The sequence below is a fragment of the Pituophis catenifer genome, unplaced genomic scaffold, assembly GCF_029215685.1.
Source record: "Pituophis catenifer annectens isolate HBS135680 unplaced genomic scaffold, rPitCat1.0.hap2 SCAF_1, whole genome shotgun sequence".
Lineage (NCBI taxonomy): Eukaryota > Metazoa > Chordata > Lepidosauria > Squamata > Colubridae > Pituophis > Pituophis catenifer.
In genome coordinates, this window is record NW_027256881.1 from 316,837,191 (window position 1) to 316,858,561 (window position 21,371).

A 21,371-nucleotide genomic window follows, 5' to 3' on the forward strand; every position below is an offset into this window, starting at 1 on the left:
GGGGTAGTAAGTTCAAAGGTTCAAATGCTCTTGCTGGGAATTTTTCTTACCAAGGAGAAAAGTGTTACACAGAGACGAGTGTCCCTACCTTCCATAGAAGCAGATCACCCCAAAGCACGTTATCTGAATCCTAGTTGATGAACCTGAAGCTGAAAAACTGCCAGAAGTGGAAATTGAGGGGGCCAACCTGGATATGGAGATAAGAGAGGAAGGTGAAAGCAAAATGTCTGGAATCAAGATGGCTAGCATCAAAGTGCCCAAGCGGAAATCTCCAGAAGTAAAGATCTCCCTGTCATAAACTGAGGCAAATATCTTCCTTCCCAAAGGAAAATAGATTCCCCTCTCCCCGCCCCAAAAAATCAAGGCCAATATTAGTGGTGGAGGCTGAAAGCATAATTGAGGGAAGTGAGATGAAAATTCCCATGCCCAAGTTCAAGATATCCAGCATGGAATTATCCAAACCAGAAATGGGCCCAAGTCAACCTGGACATCAACCAAATCTCAGTTGAAGATATTAGAATTCAGGACTGGCATTAGTTTTTCAGCATCTGATGTAGAGATTCCAGGTGATCGTGGAACTGAAAACTCCTGACTTAAAAGTATAGTCTCCATTTAGCAAAGGTTTTAGGGGGGGCAGGAAACAAGGTTAAGATGGAAAGTGGAGAGAGTTAAGTTGAAAATGCCAAAGTTGGAAATTTCTCTTCTAATGTCTATGGAGATTCTCAGTCATCCAGGTCATGGTTATCTCAAGCACCTTTGGGACATTTCTCTTCTAATGGGAATATGGCAATAAAGGAAAAAGTCTTCTTGCCTTTAACAGACACAGAAGTGTTCAAAGCAGCTGTTTATTGCAATGCTGATTTCATGAGTTATTAATCTCATAGTATATATAAATCTTCATGTTGGATTCTAACATTGAAAATAGTTCTAGATCATTAGAGAAATCTTTAGAAATGTAGTTAATTTTAGCGCCTAAGTGTATTATTTTATTCTTTTGCAACATTTTCTTCCTACAAAACTGACATTCTGTCTGAAGGAAATATTAAGACCAGAATTGCAAGTTGTTCCTATCACGCTAAATCTACTGTAAATGTAGTTTTATTTGTGTGAAGGAACTTAATTGTCAGAATTAACTTACTGTAGTTTGGAAAGGTCTGACACAGGAGTTCCTGTATTGACATGGATATTTTGGAATCTCACTGTCATGTTGGTAGAATAAATACCAGTTTGTTTAAGTTTTTATGTACCTAATTTGGTTTCTCAAAGATTTAAATAGCTCCTTTTAAATCTAACAAAAGTTAAAACTTGCCTATTAGCAATATTATTCTGGCTGAGTTGGGCCGGATTTGACTTAACCTTTATTGTCTACATGTATTCAAATGTAGGAGCTAAAAGTGTATATTAACTGATTCTGATTTTAGCACAGCTAAGAGAAAGGCTGACTCTTCTGACTCTTCAAAGGGAAAGATTAAAATGTATGCAAGATTGAGATATTTCTGATGCAAATTTTAGATGTCAGATCATCTGAAATCTCTGAAGTATTGTGAGGTGTTTCAGATATAAAAATGCATTCATTTTTTTTCCAATTTTTAATTAAAACTGACTATGCAGGAAACGACTATTAGAAGGCTTCATTCTAGTTGCCAAAAATGAAAGGTTTTAAAGCTGAAATACCTGTATTCTGTCACTGAATAATGACATGACAGTGTCTGTTTCTAAGGAAGAAAAAAATATTTCACAAGAAACATTAGATAAAGAAATCATTGACAATGATATAAAAAAAGTATTAAAATGACCAAAGTTAAGGTTCCAAGCACAGAACATTTTAGACCAGCAATTAAAACTTCTACAGTACTGTGTTTCCCCAAAAATAAGACTGGGTCTTATATTATTTTTTGCTCCAAAAGTTGCATTAGGGTTTATTTTCTGGTTAGGTCTTATTTTTGGGGAAATATGGTACTAATTGCATCTGTCTGGCTGATGATCTTAACGGGGGCTTATTTTGGGGCTAGGGCTTATATTACGAGCATCCTGAAAAATCATGCTAGGGTTTATTTTCCAGTTGAGTCTTATTTTCAGGGAAACAGGGTAGATATAGAAATCGGTTTACCTACAGTCTTAATTCCTTCACTTAATGTCAGTTTTTAAAATGAGAGTTATAACCAGATGATGTCGATAACAAAAACGATAAATCAGTAGCAGGAATCAAGGTTCCTAAAATGAAAGCATTGGGAATTAAAGTAGAAAGACTGAAATATTTGTAAGTGGAACAGAAATTAAAATTAAAACCTAAAGTTGTATATAAGAAAATTAAAAGGTAACATTTCAAATGGCTAACTCTGGGATCTCATTTTCTACAGGAAAAGTTCCAGATATTGCTGTAGGCCTGTCCAAGGACGTTGATGTTCCCCAGCTGAAAACAACAACGGATATTATTGATATTGCAGTGGAAGCTACAACATTTGAAATGGAGTCTGATGTACTTGGTGAAAAAAAGGATGTTTTGGAACAGAAAATAAAAATGCCCCAAATTATTAGAGCTGATGTGAAGACTGCAGCAGTAGGCATACCATCTGTTGATATTTCTGTCACACAGTCAGAGGTAAGCACTCAGGATTTACATGGTGCAGCTAAGGAAGCTAAGGGACAGATAACTAAGAGAGGAAGTTTAGATGGAGAAGAAAAAGGACATTTCAAAATGCCTAAATTCAAATTGCCCTCATTGAGCTGGTCCCCTAAAAAGGAAGCGAGCCTTAAAACAAATATAAAAGAACCTCTGGAAGAATCTCATCTTGGCATAGTATCAGATGATATGGGCACAGAACTAAAAGTAACTCTTTCGGAAGATCAAGGAGTTCATATTGATGGAAATGTAGACATAGCCACCAAAAAAGGTCAAGTAAAAAGACCTCATTTAATTATGCCCAAAATTTCACTGTCTAAGACAAAGCTACCAAAAGCAGAGGTAGATATAGTAGAAGGTGATGGAGCTTTGGTGCAAATACCTGACATAGAAAGCAGTTTTACGACAAGAAAAGTAGAGGAAACAGAAATAAGTGTAAAAATGCTGAAAGGTGAAACCAAAGAAATCAAAACATTCCAGACAGATACAGATATCAGCTTACCCAAAACTGATATTAAGGTGTCCATGACAAAAAGTTCATTTGAACAGGAATGTTTAGAAACAGAGTTCAAAGGTGACATTTGTATGGACAGTGCAAGTATGAAATTTGATGGTACAGAGGGGGAGTTTAGGATGCCAAAACTGAAAATGCCAAAGTTTGGCATTTCAGATCTGTCAGAAAATGAAATTTCAGATCTGTCAGGCAGTGGAATCACTTTATCAAAACCTGAATCTGATGCCTCTCAGCTTCAAATGACTACAAAATCTGGTGAACTTGGTGGGAAAGCTCAGCCCTTACAAGTTAAAAGTGATGAAGGAATTTCCGATGAAATTCAGACTGAGGAATCTCAGAGTTGGTTTAAAATGCCCAAATTCAAAATGCCTTCATTTGGTCGAACTTCAAAGGCAAAAAAAAGTGATGCTGAAACTGAAGATATCACTGGAGAAGCTCATGTTACTGAATTACAAGTTGAAGTAAGATCTCCTGAAGTTGTAACCATCTCAAGGGAACTTGACAGTGAAAAAATCTCAGAACAAAAAGTCATGCTTCCTCAAGAGGATGTTAGAGTACAGAAAGAACAGCAGTCTACCACTGACCAATTAATGGGTGGCAGGAAAGCTAGTGACCTGGAGCCCAAAACGTATGCTGATATAGTTAAAGATGGTGCAGAAGGACAAAGTTCTCAAACTGAGTTCATTGGCGCTATCCCAAAGATGGATATTGATAGAAACATCCCTAAAAGTGAGATGACCATTCAACAACCTGAAGTCATACCAGACACTATAGCAGTGGCTGAAGTACCATCTACTGAAATTACTATGGGAAAGAAAATTGATGCTACTATTACAGATCCAGAACCTTTGCAAAGCCTTGATACACAACCTGAAGAGATGGGGACTGAAAAGAAGTCACCCAAAAAGGATTCTCAGGGAAAAGAAAGTATATTCAAAATGCCAACATTCAGTGTGCCTTTGTTTGGATGGTCTACCACAAAGAGCAATGCCATTGTTCCCGGTATTGAATCTGACCTAGAAGAGCCTGCTATTACTCTTTCCAAAGTTAAAATGGATGTTTCAATCACTGATGAAGACTTTGAAATCATTGATTTCCCAGTTGAGGGCTTTGAAAAAGATTTGCCTAAAGAAGGTGAAGTGAAAGCAGAAGAGAAAACAAGTAAAACAAAAGCATCCAAATTCAAGATGCCAAAATTTGCCAACTTGCGCAGTAAATCTCAGGGTGTAGAAATTCAGGTTGATTCACCAAAAGTGCAGACTGAGGTGTCATTAGTTAGACCCGAGGGAGAAACATCAGGAATCCAAGTTCAGGATAAAAAACCTGGAGATGCAGAAGAAAGTTTCCAAATGCCCAAATTCCAAATGCTCAAGTTCACACACAGAATTTCTGAAGGAGAAAAACTGACTTCAGAAGAGACAGTGGATATAAAGGATACTGCTGATGATGATATTTCTCAATTGCAGTTCAAGACTACGTTCCCTGAAGAAAAAGGAGATGATATTCAGAAATCGAAAGTCAGAATTACAACACTGTCTGAACCTGCCATTCAGAGACCACAAGTTGGAAGTAAATTCCAATCTACAGACTCTTCTTTTGTGGATACAACAGTGTATGTGCATAAACAAGTGCCAAAGGAATTCAGTGCTGAATTTCTTAAAGAGAAAATAGAGACCATGGACAGTAATGTTCAAAAGTCAGTCGCTAAAATTACAACACTGAAGGAGCCAGATATTCAAAGAGCACCACTTGAAATTAAACTTCAGCCTGATGATCCATTTAGTTCAAGTGCACCAGTGCAGGTTAAAGGATCAATCACTGAAAGTAAAGAAATAAGGATGGAAAGTAAATCTACCTTTGGCTGTGGTGATGATGCTGAAATACAGGAATCTTTCTCCACTCAAATAGTAAAAGAATCTGAGATTCCTCCATCAGAAGTTAAAACTGCTGCCTTTGGATTTTCGCTTCTCAAAGTGAAAATCCAGGAATCACACGTGAGCTTAGATGTACCAGTCAAGTTATCTTCTACAAAATGTATGGGTGAAATATTTGAGGATAAGGATCATCAACTTTCAGGTACAGGAGAAGCAGCACAAAAGGCTGGTTTGAGTGAAGTGAAACCATCTGATAAAGATAAGGATATAATTTATGAATATATTGAAGGAACATCTTCTGCTGCAACACTGACAACGCTTAAATCTTTCACAGTTGACGTACAGTCTTCTAGTGAATTTGCAGAGAGTCACTCTGAGCTAATAGAGATATCTAAATCTGCTATAGAAATTGCAGAGGAAACGGCATTTGCAAGTAGCACAGACGAGGTCACAGATGAAAATGATAGTAAGAGATCTGGTAGATTTAAACTTTGGTTTCCAAGTATTGGGTTTTCTCCCACTACGGATGACACAACATCAGATTCAAAACCTGAAGCTCAGCCGAAAGTACAGCCTGATGATTCATCGAAATTAGACAGTGACACTGCCAAAGAAACTGAAAAAACAGGATGGTTTAAATTTCCTAAATTAGGTTTTTCATCTCCAACAAAAAAGAGCAAGGAAGTGGACAAAGAAAAGGAAACAGATTCAAAAGAAGGAAAGGGTGAAGAAAGTCCAACAGACAAAAATGAAACTTTCTTTGATGCTCAGGAAACCTTATCACTCAAAGAGAAAGAAGAAAATGAAACCTCAGGTGATATGTCATCAGAGCCCATTGTTTCATCTTCAGCAAGAACTGAACTGATCCTCTTAGAGAAAGGGAAAGCCGAACCCAAACAGGCTCCTGAAGACTCATCAAAATAAAAGTGTTTCTCCCTCCATAGAAATAAAAATACAATATCATCTTGAAAAGTATTTTTTAAAAAATCAAAAAATAATATTGCCTTCATTTCAGCAAAATAAATAAAATGCTACCTTAAAATGATCTTTAAAATACTTTATATTGCAATAGTGTTTATAAGTTCAAGGCATAGTCTTTCGTGTCTTCACAGAAACAAGTATTATCTGCAGTATGAAATACATGTATAAGAAAATCCAGACAGATGATGGACCCCACCATTGATTAAATATATACATAGTTCCAGTGAAACCAACCAAGATATTGTCTGCTAATTTCTGTAAAGATATTCTTTTGCCAGATCTATTTTAGAGAAACCAAAGCAAAACGACAGATTAAATATACTGTTCTGAAAATTACAGTGATTTTGTGTGGGATTATTTGCAAAAAGTAATATGAAATTAGTGGTGAGAGAAACAGAAATATATTTCTCCTTTTTTAGACTTATTTTTTTAACTACATTTATGCTGCTATCTTATTAAAAACATCATTCTTAAACTACTCAGTCTAAGTAAACTAGATAAATGGAAGCAAGAATGTAAATCTTATAAAAGTTACTCTTTTTCACCCAATACAATTAATTGAATCAGTCAAAAATATAACAGCTGGATTTGCACATCCAAAATTTGATTAGTTTTAAACTTAATTTTTTTTCTAATTGGCATGTGATGTGAACCCAATCTACAAGCCAAGAAAATGGGTTAATTCAGTAGCATGCTTGGTAAATAAAGCCCATCATCTCATCCACAGTTCAGGTGAATTATTGGGAGCTACAGCAATTGTGTATCTATTATAAATCTATGTTATTGCCTGTGGTGACTTAGTGCCATATTTTCCATTATATTGTGCTGACAAAGCTTCCAATTTATAGATATATCCTAAGCATTTACCAAAACAGCCTATCTAATTCAAATTGCTTTTGAATTGTCTTTAAAATCAAGAATCTTAATGCTGATATATTAAGAACTTTGTTGGTACTCCATCTCGTGATTAACTGTGTGCCTAGAAGTCAACATCCACTCCCTTGTTGCCACTACGTGGGAGTTTTCCAATGTGCTAAGCAAGAATTTAACACTTTCATGCTTCTCTAGATTCTTATCAGATACAATAAAAAATAGCATTCTTCATACGACATAATGATAATGCATTCAGTTTACAACAGGATATTACTGCCAAGTAATAAAGCGAATTTCCCCTATTTTAATTTTAACACTTTTAATCACTAAAAGAAAGATTCATAAGATCAATCTACCTTAATAAAAAGAATCTTTTGAATCAATCAAGATGGAGGTCCTAAAAAAAGAGGTCTGAAGGGGTTTAATGTCAAGTACTTCAGCGTGATATGATTATAAATTGGAATTCAAATAACCTGAGAAGACAAGAATTGTGTGTGGTGTCATCTTTGAACTACAAAGTATAAATAGAAGAGGACAAGTACACATGGTTTTAAAGGGTTCTTGGAGATGTATAGTTATTATTGGAATCCGGATTATATGATTTCTTTTTTATAAATATATAGCTAACAAAACACATATTTAAAAATTATACTAATTTATGACAAGAATGTAGAATATATTCTGGTTATGCTGCCAATATGGAAATAAAAGCAGTATTGTTTGTATTGTGATAATCACTCTGATTACAAAGTAATGCTATTTTAGCCACACGAAGATGTGCTTATCTGACAATGCTGGAAGTCTTAAATAAACCTATGCTTGAGTCATAGGGTCAGGACTCCTAGTGTATTTGTGAAGAGAAGCAACATACCCCAGAGAGATTTCAAATGGAAGCCATACTTTTTAAATTCCACAATATCATCTCCACTGGTGGTATGAAAGCCCACTGTGTTTTCAGAGGTCTTTGAGAGGACCCTGCATTGGTAAGAGTTGCCTATTCAGGTTTTCTTTCCAAGTCTTCCCCTTCCCCATTTTAATCAGATGGGGTTGACATTTTCTACTCTAGGAATTTATAACTTCATTGGTAGAAGTAGAACAAAATACAGATTTCAGGGAAATTAATATATATATATTTTGGAAGGTGATTAAATAAAAAGGCCTGCAGCAGAGTGAATGGGATTAAAAATACTCTATCTCCGTGATAGCGAACCTATGGCATGCGTACTGGAAGTGGCACGCAGAGCCATCTCTCCGGGCAGGCCAGCTGTCGCCCGTTGCTCTTCCAGGTTTGGCCAGCTGGTCTTTACAAGAGCGGGAGTGCTGGAAACCGGAAGAGCAGCTCCGTGGGGTGCATGCATGCGCCAGGAAGCTGAGCTTCCAGTTTCCAGTATGCACATCTGTGCCGGCCAGCTGGTCTTCATGTGCGCACATGTGCCAGAAACCGGAAGACCAGGTGACTGGAAGCACAGCCGGGAAACTGCTCTTCCAGTTTCCAGCATGCTCCCATTTCGGCACTTGGTGCCAAAAAGGTTAGCCAACACCGCTCTATCTTATCATTTAATGGCTGCAATTCATTCCAGTGAAATAGTCACTAAGCAAACTACATGACTAAGAGTGTGTGTGAGAGAGAGAGAGAGGGAAATTGCAAAGATTTCTAGTTACTGCTGTCTCACTCAGATAAAGACTTCTCATGCAGCAACACCAGCCTCACTCTCAATCATGCATTGTTGTAAGGGGCAGAAATGTGAACATTTGTCAGAAAATGTTTTTTCACTACTGTTTTCCTGCCATAAATAATTGTATTTGCAACAGTTTTTAACTGGGGCCATTGCTAAATGAGGCCTGGCTACAGAAGAGATGAAATTATTTGAATTGAAACTAAAATGAGAAACTGCTAGCAGGAGTACTTTAGATATGTATGGGTACGACAATAATAGAGTATGTTGAAGAATGGAATGAAAATGAATGCTGCAACATTTATTAGTGTTAAAGAAAAAGTGATGAAAAAAATATCAAATACTATCCCAAGTGTCAAAAAGTGATGAGGCTGCAAAGATATAACAAGAAATGTTAAAATATGGATGGGAGTACAACTTCTTTACCGTATCTGAAGACTGCATCTATATCTGACAATTGGAAGATGCTATAATCTGGCAGAAGCCTGATTAAAAAGCCAACAAGAAAAATACGGAAAGTGTTCACATACAAAATAGTTTCACATTTCAACCATTCATTGAGGAAAAAAGAAAGCTTGTTGCATTTGTATTTGTTTAGAGAAAACAAATGATTAAGTGAATAGCCTTGAATTATGGAATATTCAATGGGAATGAAGTATTTAAGGTGGTAAAACTAGAAGAGATAATTACAAATGAATGGGTATGAATGAATGTGGACTGAAAACAAAACTGACCAGTTCATAGAACATTGAGATAGTTTAGTCCTATAGAAGGAATAGATCAAATTACAGAACAACTAACTGAAGAAAGAGTGAAGGGACCAAAACAAAGGGAAGTCCAAGAAAGTTGTGATTTGATAATATCCTCAAAAAGGTGAACAGTTTAAAGAAATGAAGGGAAAACATGATGCAGTTTACTGGAAGTAAAGGTAGGATACAAAGATATGCAATGAATGGAGTTAGTATAAGCTAATTTTAGCTATGTTGCCTTTGTTTCTTATCTCCTACTCTTAATTACAATATGTTTGCTAGCTACTTTTACTCCTTTTTTGTGCTCTGCAAAGCATATTCATACCAAAATGGAGTACCACGATGAGTTAATATACTCTCATCAGAAGTTATATTAATTAAAGAAACATTCCTACTGACATTAGCACACAAGAATTTCTAATTCTAGTCTTTTTTAGGCAATTGAGACTTTAAATTCTTCTACAGTAGTTCTGCCTTGGTGCTTTACTTAGCATAGCTTTTCATTTAAAGAGCACTCGGGTGACTGAAGCAAGACATAACATTTCCCAAACATTGCCATCTTGTGGTATTTGGCAAATAACACAAGGTTTTAACCTATTTAAATAATGGGCTTTGATCTCTAAACTGCAATTTGCAATGATAGAGCCAAAGTTTTGTAAAGAATTCTTTAAGTTTAAAATTCTTATTTCATGTACATATTTGAAATCTGGATGTGGTATAAATAAACATAAAATTCAGCTTCTGTGGGGTATGTTCCTTTGCAATTGGGTCAGACTAAAAATACCACACTATAGAAAAGCACTTTATTGAGCAGTAGGTATCATGAATCAAGTATCCTAATCAGTGGTGGGTTGCCCCTGGTTTGCACCAGTTCTATAGAACCGGTAGTAAAACCGGCGGGAGGCTCCGCCCACTGACCCTGATGTCATGAAAATGCTTCTACGCATGTGCAGAAGAGCACGTGCACGAGCAAAGCAAGCCCCCACGCGTGGCCCCTTTGTGAACCGATAGTAAAGGTAAGTAGAACCCACCCCTGATCCTAATCCATCTGCCAATTCATACATGTTCTTTTAAAACAGCTTCCAGTCAACCCCTTATACACAATGTTAAATGCGAGTGCAAAAAGCAACTTGAAAGACATCATAAAACCTCTTTGATGAAACTTACTTCCATGAAATAAAGCACTTTCCATCTGGTGTTAATTTAAATTCAACACACAGCAAATTTATGAGTAAATTTTCATTAGAAATAATTTCATTTTACGGTTTAAATTCCATCTTTCCAAGCACAGTCCTTCTGCCCAATAAGATCTTCCATATTATGCAGTATTTAGAATTTATTTAGAATTCCAGTCTGACTTACAGGAGCAATTACTCCTGTATTATTAGATTTTTCTTTGAAGAACCTGTTGCCTGTTTTGCAATAAGTCCCATTCCTGCACTGATAGCGAAGTTTTCTTCACACCAGACTTTGAAGTGCTTAGAAACTATATAAAATAAAAGAGTACAATATTGTAGTATGCATTTACTTATTACATATTAACTCCCAAAAGGGCAAAGTTCAGTTTTTTTATTTTAAAAATTGTCTTATTTATCACAGTCCTTCCACAACTTTCTGTTGAGAACTCAAAGAATATATAGGAATCTTTCAAGTGTGCCTTCCATCATTTTATTGCCTATGAGGGCTGTTATGATGAAAGAGAGTAACTGATCATAGTCACTCAGAAACTTCCATAGGTAGCTGGAATTTTAACCTAGATTTTGGCTTAATCATTACACCATATCGGCCTGCTGCAATGATCAATATATGATTTTGGTTAAGTGAAATGAGCATTCTTAAGCAGCTACCACTTTGAAGCACAGCTATAAAATTCAGCAGAGAAGATGAATGAGGAGATATGTGTAATGGTATGTGAAAGTCTTTGATTAAAGGAAGCTCTATACAAGTATAACAAGAACAAGAAGAACACAAAGAAATCCCAAGAAAAACAGTTATCGAACAAAATCAAAGATATCTACCTTGTCTATTTACTAGATACTGAGCTGAAATGTGTTTTAGAAGAAGTAACAAGGAAAACATGTTAAACCCATCAACATACAGAAAATATTTGAAGAGTATCAGACAGAATAAATGAAGGGCAATTCTCTCTCACCCCAAAGTACAGAATATAAGCAGCATCTGAGGAAGGGTTCGAAGAGGTCAAGGTGGCAATCACAACCCTTTATAAAGGAATAATGGAATAATTGTATTCAAGTTTTAGGCAGGCATATTTTAATTGAATACTGGGGAAAATGTCCTAACAAAAAGAGCAATTTAATGGTTTAAGAATGACTAAACCTCTGGTCCCAGTGACCAACCCAAAATGGATCCTGCAATTTCAGAATAAAAGTTTTACTCTTTTACTTACCTATATTTATTTGGGGTGGGTGGGTGTTTCTTTTTAAATGTTACACACAAATATTATGAACACACATATCCAAGTGTCCCTGGGGTCAAATTTGTTTCCTTGTGACTAAAAGGTGACAAGGGCTCTACACACTTTAAAAAAGACTTAGAGGATGTGCTTGGCACTAGACATTATAAAAAAAGCTCTCTGGTATTCATTAAATAATTATGATCTATTTCATACATCTTCATTTTATCCAGCAAAAGTCACCTTAACTTTAAGGAGCAGATTCCCTGAATCTTTCAGGGTTACATGGACACCTGAAAAAGGTCAGGTTATTTGAATGAACAGCTCAGTGCAATATTTACCTGAAGGCCAAGCACTTTTTCCAAATCCCATTTGAAGTATACACCACCTTAATGCACCCATTCATATATTTTACTCAGCAGCAAAAAGAAAGTGCTTTGCCATTGTCATGATCATGATTTCCTTCTAAAATGTTTTCTTAACTTCCCAATCTATAGCCCTGGGATAGCTTGGTAGTCTCCTGTGCAAATTCTAACTATGCCCAACTCTCTCTCTCTCTTTTTTAAGAACAGCCAAAAAGGACTAGATATGGCCATCTACTGAGTTTTAGGGTGGCTTACAACACAATTTTTGAGGGAGATGATCAGACTTCATTTCTTGGATATCCACATGAATGAAGTATTTTACTATGTGTCTCTCTTAAACTTGTTAAATATTTCACATTAAAGCAGCAATGCTTTACACACATTTACAGGTAGGAACTATATTCAGTACAGCTTGTTTAATAGTTAAAAGAAACATGCTTTATTAATATGTAATCTTCATTCAAGTGCTTTTCACACTTCTATTTAATCATGCTTTCTTAGTAATCTATACTGCAGATTTATAAGGCAAGTCAGTATTATTAACTGAATTGGAACTGAGCTTAATTATTCCTGAAATGATAAATCTTATCTTTGGAGTATATCGCTTCAGGTGAGGCTTGACTTGATCCAGATTTGATCCTCCCATTAAAAAATACTTCCACAAAAATATTTCCACTCCAATACTGAGTTTGCTTTCTCCATGACATGCTAGTTTTCTATATATTTGTAAGAAGAAATAGTCAGTCATTGTTTGCTCCCATTTCTAGTCAGTAGTGATACAATCCATACAAATTAATTCGTGGGAGAGATCCATTTTATTCAAATTATTCAAGGACCTATGTTCAGATTTAATGATACCTCTGACACCTTGAAAGATGCCAATAGAGACCTATATACATTTTTCTGCATCATAGATAATATAAAAAATGGCTACAAGATCAAAAGTGCAATCATCGGGGCAAAATGAAGAAAGTGAAACCTAGAACAGAGAAGACATTTAATTACTATTACATATTTCAAGATACTCTCAGAGGAATCCTAACATTACACAAAAAAAAAAAGTATGTCCGTTTTCCTTTGGATTCCTCCACCCCTGCACAGGGGAAGAAACCTTGAATGGGGCATGAATGGAAAATACGGATTAAACTTCCCCAAACCTATTCAAATTGCATCACCATTTATTTATTTTTCTCTCATTCTGGCAATAAAATTAAAATAAAATACTAATAAAAACAAGAAATGGGGCTAGAAATTATAGTCTCACTGCACCCTTTGCATCCTAGCAATCTATAAAAATTGCCAGTATGTAAGAAACTCAGACATCCCATTTTATGTGCTGTTGGGCATCAACATTTTAAGTTTAAGGACTAGGAAAAGAATTGGCTGAATAGCTTTGCTAGTGTTCAAGGAGCAGGCTAGGATAAATTAACCTTTGTATGTCATCTGGAGTCATTAATATGAAATGGATGGCTCTTTAAATCATTTAAAATAAATAGATTTCTGGGACTAGAGCAGAAAGTCTACAATCTCAAACGGCCTGTTCAACCTAGACAGACCTCACATTGATCTGAACTAATTCAATTGTGTTATATGAACAAGCCTTATCCTTTTCATATCCTTGTTTATAATAATTAAAATGTGTCATTACATTCCAGATCAAAATTGAGAGCAGGCCATTTTTGCATGTGCCGGGGCACTGCTGAAATGATTTTATCGATACTCCCACAAAATGTGCGTCACAGAGGTGACTTGCCTATCCTCAGTGACTGGCATGGCAAGTTTGGTCAATTGTAAAACACTCATTTATCCAAAAACAAATAGCTGAAGTTCTTCCCAATCACTTCTTACCATGCCTTTATATTTTTTATCAATTTTACACCCCCATTTTCAATTTAGGTAAACATACTGCACCATCTTCTAAGGACCTGGGCTGCAGTCATGTTTTTGTAACAATAACTATGAGACCCATTTTTAAAACAACATTAATGCTAGAGGCTAGCACTTTGCTTTCAAATACTAACTGCCCTTTTTTTAAAACATAAAACTTAGGGCAGCTGGGGCAGTGGGTTGGGTGGGTACAAAGATTTATAACACACAGCTTTCTCCTGCTCTATCTTTATTTACCAACAGAAAGTCCTCCAAAATCCTAAATACAAGTTTCTTTCTCAACATGTCCAAAACAACATACATTCATAAGTGTAGATATTGAGGCTGAATCCGCAAAGTCTTCTTTGTTCCATAATGAGGGCCTCCTGTTTCCTAATCCAGGCCATCTCAAGAGAAAACACCTTCACCAAGAGTCCTCAATGGCCATTAACATACAGTAATTTAAAAATGCTCAGAATTTTGGAAATTAGTCCCATTTCAGGCCTCTACAGGGCCTCTACATCACACCAGATCTCTTGGCAACTATCAGAAGGCTGATTTAAACAAACGTTTAAAACTATTTCCCATCTGAATGGACCATTGGTTGAATTCCCACTTTACAATGAGGAAGTAATCATTATTAGATAATAATGAAAGCTAGGGATTAAGGCATTCTGATACATACCAGGCCTGTTCAGCAGAAAAGTTACACATATGCAGTCAAGCAATTTTCCCTTGCTGTCTTTAGTTAGACACATTTGGCATGCTTTTTGGTGGAGGAAAAACCCTGCTTGTGTGGGATGGCAGGCCACACAGATTTCATGCCAACTTTTTTGTCCTGAAGGAGAGGAGGGGCACCTCTGCCATTCACTGATGAATTTTCCACCTGGCACAGGCATGGGCAACGAATTCTCTAAAGGAGCCACATGAGAAGCTGAGACTGTTGTGGAGGACCAAACCAATAAGCTGAACTTAATTCTGCCGCTCGTGCCACCCACGTGTTGAGGGAGGAGGGAGCACGAAGCCATGCCTCCCTTTGCCTCAGCCTGGCTGCTGCTCTTCTGCTGCAGGTGCAGAAAAGCTTTCTCTTGCTAGCCGACTAAAGGAGCTGCTTCTCCCACTCCCTGCAGCTTACTTATTTACTTTTCATTTTCTAACTTCCAATTGACCTCATGCTGCCGGACAGGGAGAGCCAAAGAGCCAGATATGGCCCAGGCCCATAAAATGCCTAGGTTTGACCTAGCAGAATAGGACTTTCTCTACTGATCTAATCTTGCAGCTCACTTTCTAAACCACTGCTGGAGACAGAGAAGGAAAGGCAGGCAGTAACCTAAGAATTTTGAAATTCAATAGAAGTTCAAGGAGACTGCTAGAGATGAAGAGACAAAGGTGAAGAAAAAGGTAACAATGATCACCCAATGGAACCTGAAAACTAAATTCTGCGGCATGCAGTAGTCTTCAAGGCTTGCACCCACCAAAGGGTTCTTTCTCTGAGATTTTTTAATTGTCCTGTTTTATTTCATTCAATATGCAATGTTGTGCCTCTATATATCATGCAAAGCTCTCATGGGGTTTTTGGGAGGAGCAGAGCAGTCTTGCGGTTCCTTCTAGCATGTTTCTATTCCACTACAACCACTTCCATAGGGATGATGTTGTTTTGGCTCCTAAAAATGTTTACTCCAAACTCACTTGCATCAGGTGAGTGAATGGTGAAAACAGAGCAGCAGCAATTCACCAATCCTTCTCTTGCATGCTATGGATTTATTCCTTCCTTCCTTTGCTCCCCAGCATTTTATAGTCAGAAAGATGTCTGGAACCTTAAAAAGAAAATCTGTTCCTATAGATTCAAACAGGTGTGTATTTCTTACCTTTCCCAACCTGAAGCCTCCAAAGAGATTAGCTCAGGCCTCTAACTTTGTATAAACCTGGTATGAGAATGATTTATTATAGCAAATTTGTGATAAAATTATATAAAATAACCATTTATTTTGGTTTGAAAGACATCCACATTATTCAGAAACAAAATGGTACAGATAAACTGCCTGTCAAGCAAAATAAATTACTGATTTTTTAAAAAAGAAAATCTAAGACAAAGGGGGGAAAAGCATCCTATTGAAGGTCTGCAGGAATCAAATGGATCTTATAATTATACATAGTATTTTAAAGAGGACATCAAATGAAGTAAAAGATGAACTAAAAATGGAAGTCACTGAAACAGTTTTGGGTTACGCAAAGCTGAATTTCAGTAACTCTCATACAGCTCAGCTTGCTTCAGTGTGGCATGCAGATCTAATACAATGATAGCTGTGAAAAAAAATGTTTTTAACAGTGGAAAACAGTTTCAGCAGAGTAACAACCAGCAGATGCTTAGGCACCACTGAACAGGGGACACAACAGAAAGTGAACAAGTAGTTTTCTGGACTTTGACAATGGCAAGATCAGGAATTCATTTGCGAAGGAAGGAAGGAAGGAAGGAAGGAAGGAAGGAAGGAATCCATTTACAAAAGTGAAAAATCAGTAGCAACTTACACTCCCACTTCTTTCAAAAGTAGGTATCTGTAAACATTCAGGGCAAACATTTCCTTTGATTCATGTAAGGATGACTTGGGGATATACACACATTAGGTTTTTAAAATGTACGGTATATATTTAAGACACTCATTGTATAGCTTAAACTGAAGTGTGCATTTAAGGTCCAAGATATTATGTAAAGAGATTTATCATTTCCAATTGGTTTCAAAGCCTTTCTGGGTACACAGGTTTCATGTGATGTAGAAAAACACTTACCCAATCCATTTCTCTCAGGTGAAATGAGAACAAGTTATACCTTCTGCTAATGTACACAGCTGATCATTCTTGAAAACTTGCCTCTGAAATTTGCCCTAATTTGAATTGAACCCAGCCATAGAGGTAGTCCTCACTTAACAACGGCCCTGTTTAGCAATTATTTAGCAGTAACGATAGCACTGAAAAAGTAACTTTATAGACAGTCTTTGAATTTATGATAGTGCAGCATCCCAGAGTCATTTAATTTCCATTTACATGATTCACAGCTAACTTCCAACAAGCAGTGTCAATGAAGAAGCTGGCATGAAATTATAAGTTGTAGTCATGTGATGTCTTGCTTAATTGTGTGGCATAGCAACAGAGTTGCCAGTCTTGATTGTGGTAAAGCAAGGACTATCTGTATTGGCAAACGTGCAGAATCATATGTACACACACCTCTGCTTGAAATCTATACAAAAACTTTGAGACGGGCAAAAATTGCCCCCATTAACTGCTTTTATTCAGTGTTTTTACATATGTATTTATTTAGCACATTTATGTTACTGCACATTCTCAGACTATATGGTAGTATTATTACCACCAGTTTGAGAATGACAGCATTCATTCTCATTAAACAGATAAACATTCTCTCAATGAATCATACTCATTCAATCTTGATCAGTCATTTTAACCTAAGGGGGATAAACTGTCCCTGTCCGTGCCCCGCAAATTTAAGCTACTCTGAAGAAATTAAACATTTGTCACTGAACTTCAAATGATTTGGGCTTTGTAATCCTTTGAAACTGGCTAGCCAAATATAAAGGTTATATTAAAAATTAAATTTTAAAAACTGTGTATCAGCAAGTAGGTCCCGTTTGACTTTCTGCTAATCTGCTAATAAATGGGACCTAGATTGCACCCACATACTGGGATTAAATGTTTAACAGGCTGTATGCATATTGCACTAGAGGGATCCAATATGAGAATATCAAAGCCACGTGGCTTCTTCTTTGACTTAAATGTATAAGAAGTAATATGCAATCTATTTGTACTATATTAATTGTATAACCTTAGTTTGTTTCAATTTTTAATTTTATGTGTAAGGTAAGCCCAAGTCTTTTTTGCTACTTGTGAGCAAACCAGACATCTATGTTCATGCCTTCTGGATGGTCATACATAGATGTAGTTATGGTCTAGGACAAATGTCTCACCTTAGGCTTGAAAATTTATGAAACATATGTTCATATGTGAATGTCCTTCCACATGTGTTAAGCCTGCATTTTCTAGAATTCCCCAGATAAATGTTGCCTGGGAACTTTGAGAATTCTACATTCTATGAATTTGCAATTCATTCTGTTGAGGAAAGTTGACTGAGAAGATGGCATAAAACTACAAAAGTGCTTTTCTAGGGTTTTTTTCTAAACTTACTCAAACTCAGCCTCTCTCTCTCTGCAACAGTATATTTGGAAGGTAATCTAATGTAGACTTGGTGCTGGCAAATATGGACTAGTGTGATATCACTAGTTAATTCACTAATTAAGGTGAAGAATTTTGATGCGTTTGGGTTGTTAAAGACGGTGGAAAAATTTGGTGAGCGGCAAGAATCGACATGTGACATCTCTATGATTCAGAGACAAGTTTACAAGCAGCCATCAAGTACAATTAAACAAAAGATGTATAAATGAATCTGTAACTGGATCAGTTTCTAATGGGAAAAGTACTGGCAACTTTTATTTGGTGCCTCAACATCAATAGCAGCATTTACATTATTTAAACCCGTGGACAATCAAGTAAAATCCAACTGGATAGCAAAGACTTCCTCTGAGCAACTAAATTGAATTCTTTCATTCATTTTCCAAACCAATTTTACTTCTACTAGAATTTAACATTTTAAATATGTTCTCTATAGCAGGGGTCCCCAACCCCCTGGCTGCAGCCCACTACCGATCCGTGACTTATTCAGAAGCGGACCACATGAGCAGCGGGCCAGTGCACATGTGCACACACTCAACTTGTGTAAGCAGCAGGGCAGTGCGTATAAACCCATGCGTGCAGCTCAAGTTGCTCAAGCTGTGTGCACATGTGGGTATGTGTGCTGGCCCACCGCTCATGCAAGTTGAGCTGCGGGCCAGCCTGCCACTCGCACAACCCGGTTCCCCTTTCCCACCCCCCCACCCCCCGGCCAGGCCACCAAGATTGGGGTCCGCTGCTCTGTAGGATATATCCACACTATCCATCATTTTCAGACCTGAATAAATTACTGTCAATACAGTAGTTCTATACTGCATTCGTTTCTCAACTGTATTCATTTCTTAACTGAATTCACTTCTCAACTGTATTTAATCTGGTGGCCTTCAACAATTATTTAGAAATGAAATGAATATTATAAAAGATTTCCCTGTGTCAAGTGATATCAATAAGTATTTCAAATAGTTAACAGTGCTGTTCTTAATCCCATCCTATTTAAAGCATTGCTGATTTGACAAATGGACAATGCGTTTTAATTGGAAAAATGGGCACTTAAAAATGTTTGCAAAATTATTCTTGATATTGGTATTAAGTTTATAATGGGCAGACATGACAATTATAATACTGCACTACTCACTTGACACATCATTAGCCAAACAAGTTTTAGCATCAAGGTTCAAGAAAAGATGGCACCAATATTAGAAATTGTTTTGTGGTTGGTCAATAGAGGAGGTAAGTATTAATTCATGCTTTTTGTTCTTAGGTGCTCAAATTCCCAGCACAGGAATATTGGATAACACTGAATATTGGAGCAAATTAGTTTACTTACATTGTCCTAGAAACTACATTAAACGAAAACTGTTATATAATTTCCAAGATATATCCCAGGATCTACATTCATTTGAGTAATTTTAAGGCAACAGCTACAATATCACCATTATTTGTGGCAACTTTTTGATAGTCCCCATCTTATAATTTGGAGTGGAAAGGAATATGGAATTCCGAATGGCTAGTTCCAGAGGTCAGAGAAATCCGCTCTTTGATGGAACCAAAAGTTCAGCATAATATTTACTGCAGTGTTTCTCAAATTTGGCAATTTGAAGATGTGTGAACTCCAACTCACAGAATTCCCCCAGTCAGCATAACTTCAAGCTGCAAACTATCAATGCTTCAAACACATCTTCAAGCAGTCAAGGTTGAGAAAAACTGATCTACTGATACAACATGCTATTTTTCCCATGTTGCGTGGGATACCCATTAACACTGAACCAAGCATGAGAGGATCATCTCATGGGGGCTTGTTGAGCATGCCTTGTTGAAGGTCCATCCCAAACCCTGAAACTACATGGATATGGAGAAAGTCTGCTCAAAACAGTTTTCCTAGAGGTACAAAAAAGACCTGTACCTTTCTGCTCTTTAAATAGTGCATGAATGTCAGTGAGATTCAGACCAAGTATACACATGCTAAGTTGTGGTTAGCTTAGATCCGTACTACACAACAAGCCAGGATGAGCAACTTTTTCTGCCTAGCAGCCAAACTATATTTTTCTGCTCTGCCTGAGTCCCAAAAGGGAGATGATATCTGCCATCACTAAAGTAGCCTGAGCCATGATTTGGAAATACATTGTGTTACTGTGCAATTTATAGGCAAAATTGGTACCTGTACCTTAAGCGTTGCAGAGCGCTCCCTCTTCCCCCCCAATCTACACATACACAACCAGGGAATATTGGCTTAAAGTTTTAAATAATGCATTTAAACTGACCCCACCCAAAATTGTACTAAGCCATAAACTGCACAAAGCTGTGCATGGTCCAGAATGGCTCATCCACATAAATAAAATGAGATCCACACAATTGGGTTAAGCATGAGTATCCACTCTTGGGTTTAAGCTTAAGCATCATGCTAAACCCAAATCAAACAAGCCACATGGTGGCTTAGCAAGTTGTGATCATGTTACTACTATGGTTTATAGATGAGTCTTGTGTCAGTTCAGGTATTCTGTCTTAATTAACAGGCCATGGTTAAAAAGACCATGTAAACCTTACCACCATAGTGCTGGGGAGACATGGTGACTACTTGCCCAGTTGTGGAACATTTATATTCTTATGCCCCTTTTTAGATAGCATATTAAAAAAAATATTCAGAGCACATAAACACTTTGTTACATGGAGACTAACATGATACAGTAAGAATTTGGCAACCCGGCTATACAAAATCCTGATTTGGTCATTGAATCCTCTCCTACAGAACTACTTATTTGGATTTTTTTCAAATGAATCACATACAGAAAACAATGCAGCCATATTCACAGCTCTCTTGTCTCCACTCTTTTAACAAGTGGAACAGTGAAAACTGTATGACTGGAAGCAAAATTATTCAATATCATCTTTGCTTCCTCCTCGAAGACATTTTTCAGGCAACTGCTCCTGAATTTGTAAAAGTAAGCTACGCTGCCTCCCTTTACCTGACAGTATGAAAAATAAATCCTGACCAAACCATTTGAATACTCCGTATTTAAAATTAATTATACAGCACCAGCTATCCACTGTCTCAAAAAGTATATTTTCAAAATGGATTCTATATACAACTCAACCAATTGCTATGAACAGGCTATATCTGAGAACATATCAGAGCTTCAGCAATAGAGAATGAAGAATATGCAAGGTCTGCTTTGTTATGGCACAATAGAAGAATGGCACACC

The 21,371-nt window shown here is 36.8% G+C and overlaps 1 protein-coding gene across 2 annotated transcripts in view; it reads left to right on the top strand.

The window, feature by feature from the left end:
- Window positions 1–6,296, top strand: part of AHNAK2 (AHNAK nucleoprotein 2) — a 72,732-nt gene extending 66,436 nt beyond the window's left edge. For both annotated transcript variants that reach the window (XM_070942290.1, XM_070942297.1), the window contains exon 8: window positions 2,361–6,296. In XM_070942290.1, the coding sequence (XP_070798391.1) occupies window positions 2,361–5,935 (3,575 nt within the window). In that variant the 3' untranslated portion in view covers window positions 5,936–6,296. The remainder of the gene's footprint in view (window positions 1–2,360) is intronic.
- The last annotated feature ends 15,075 nt before the right edge of the window (window positions 6,297–21,371 follow it).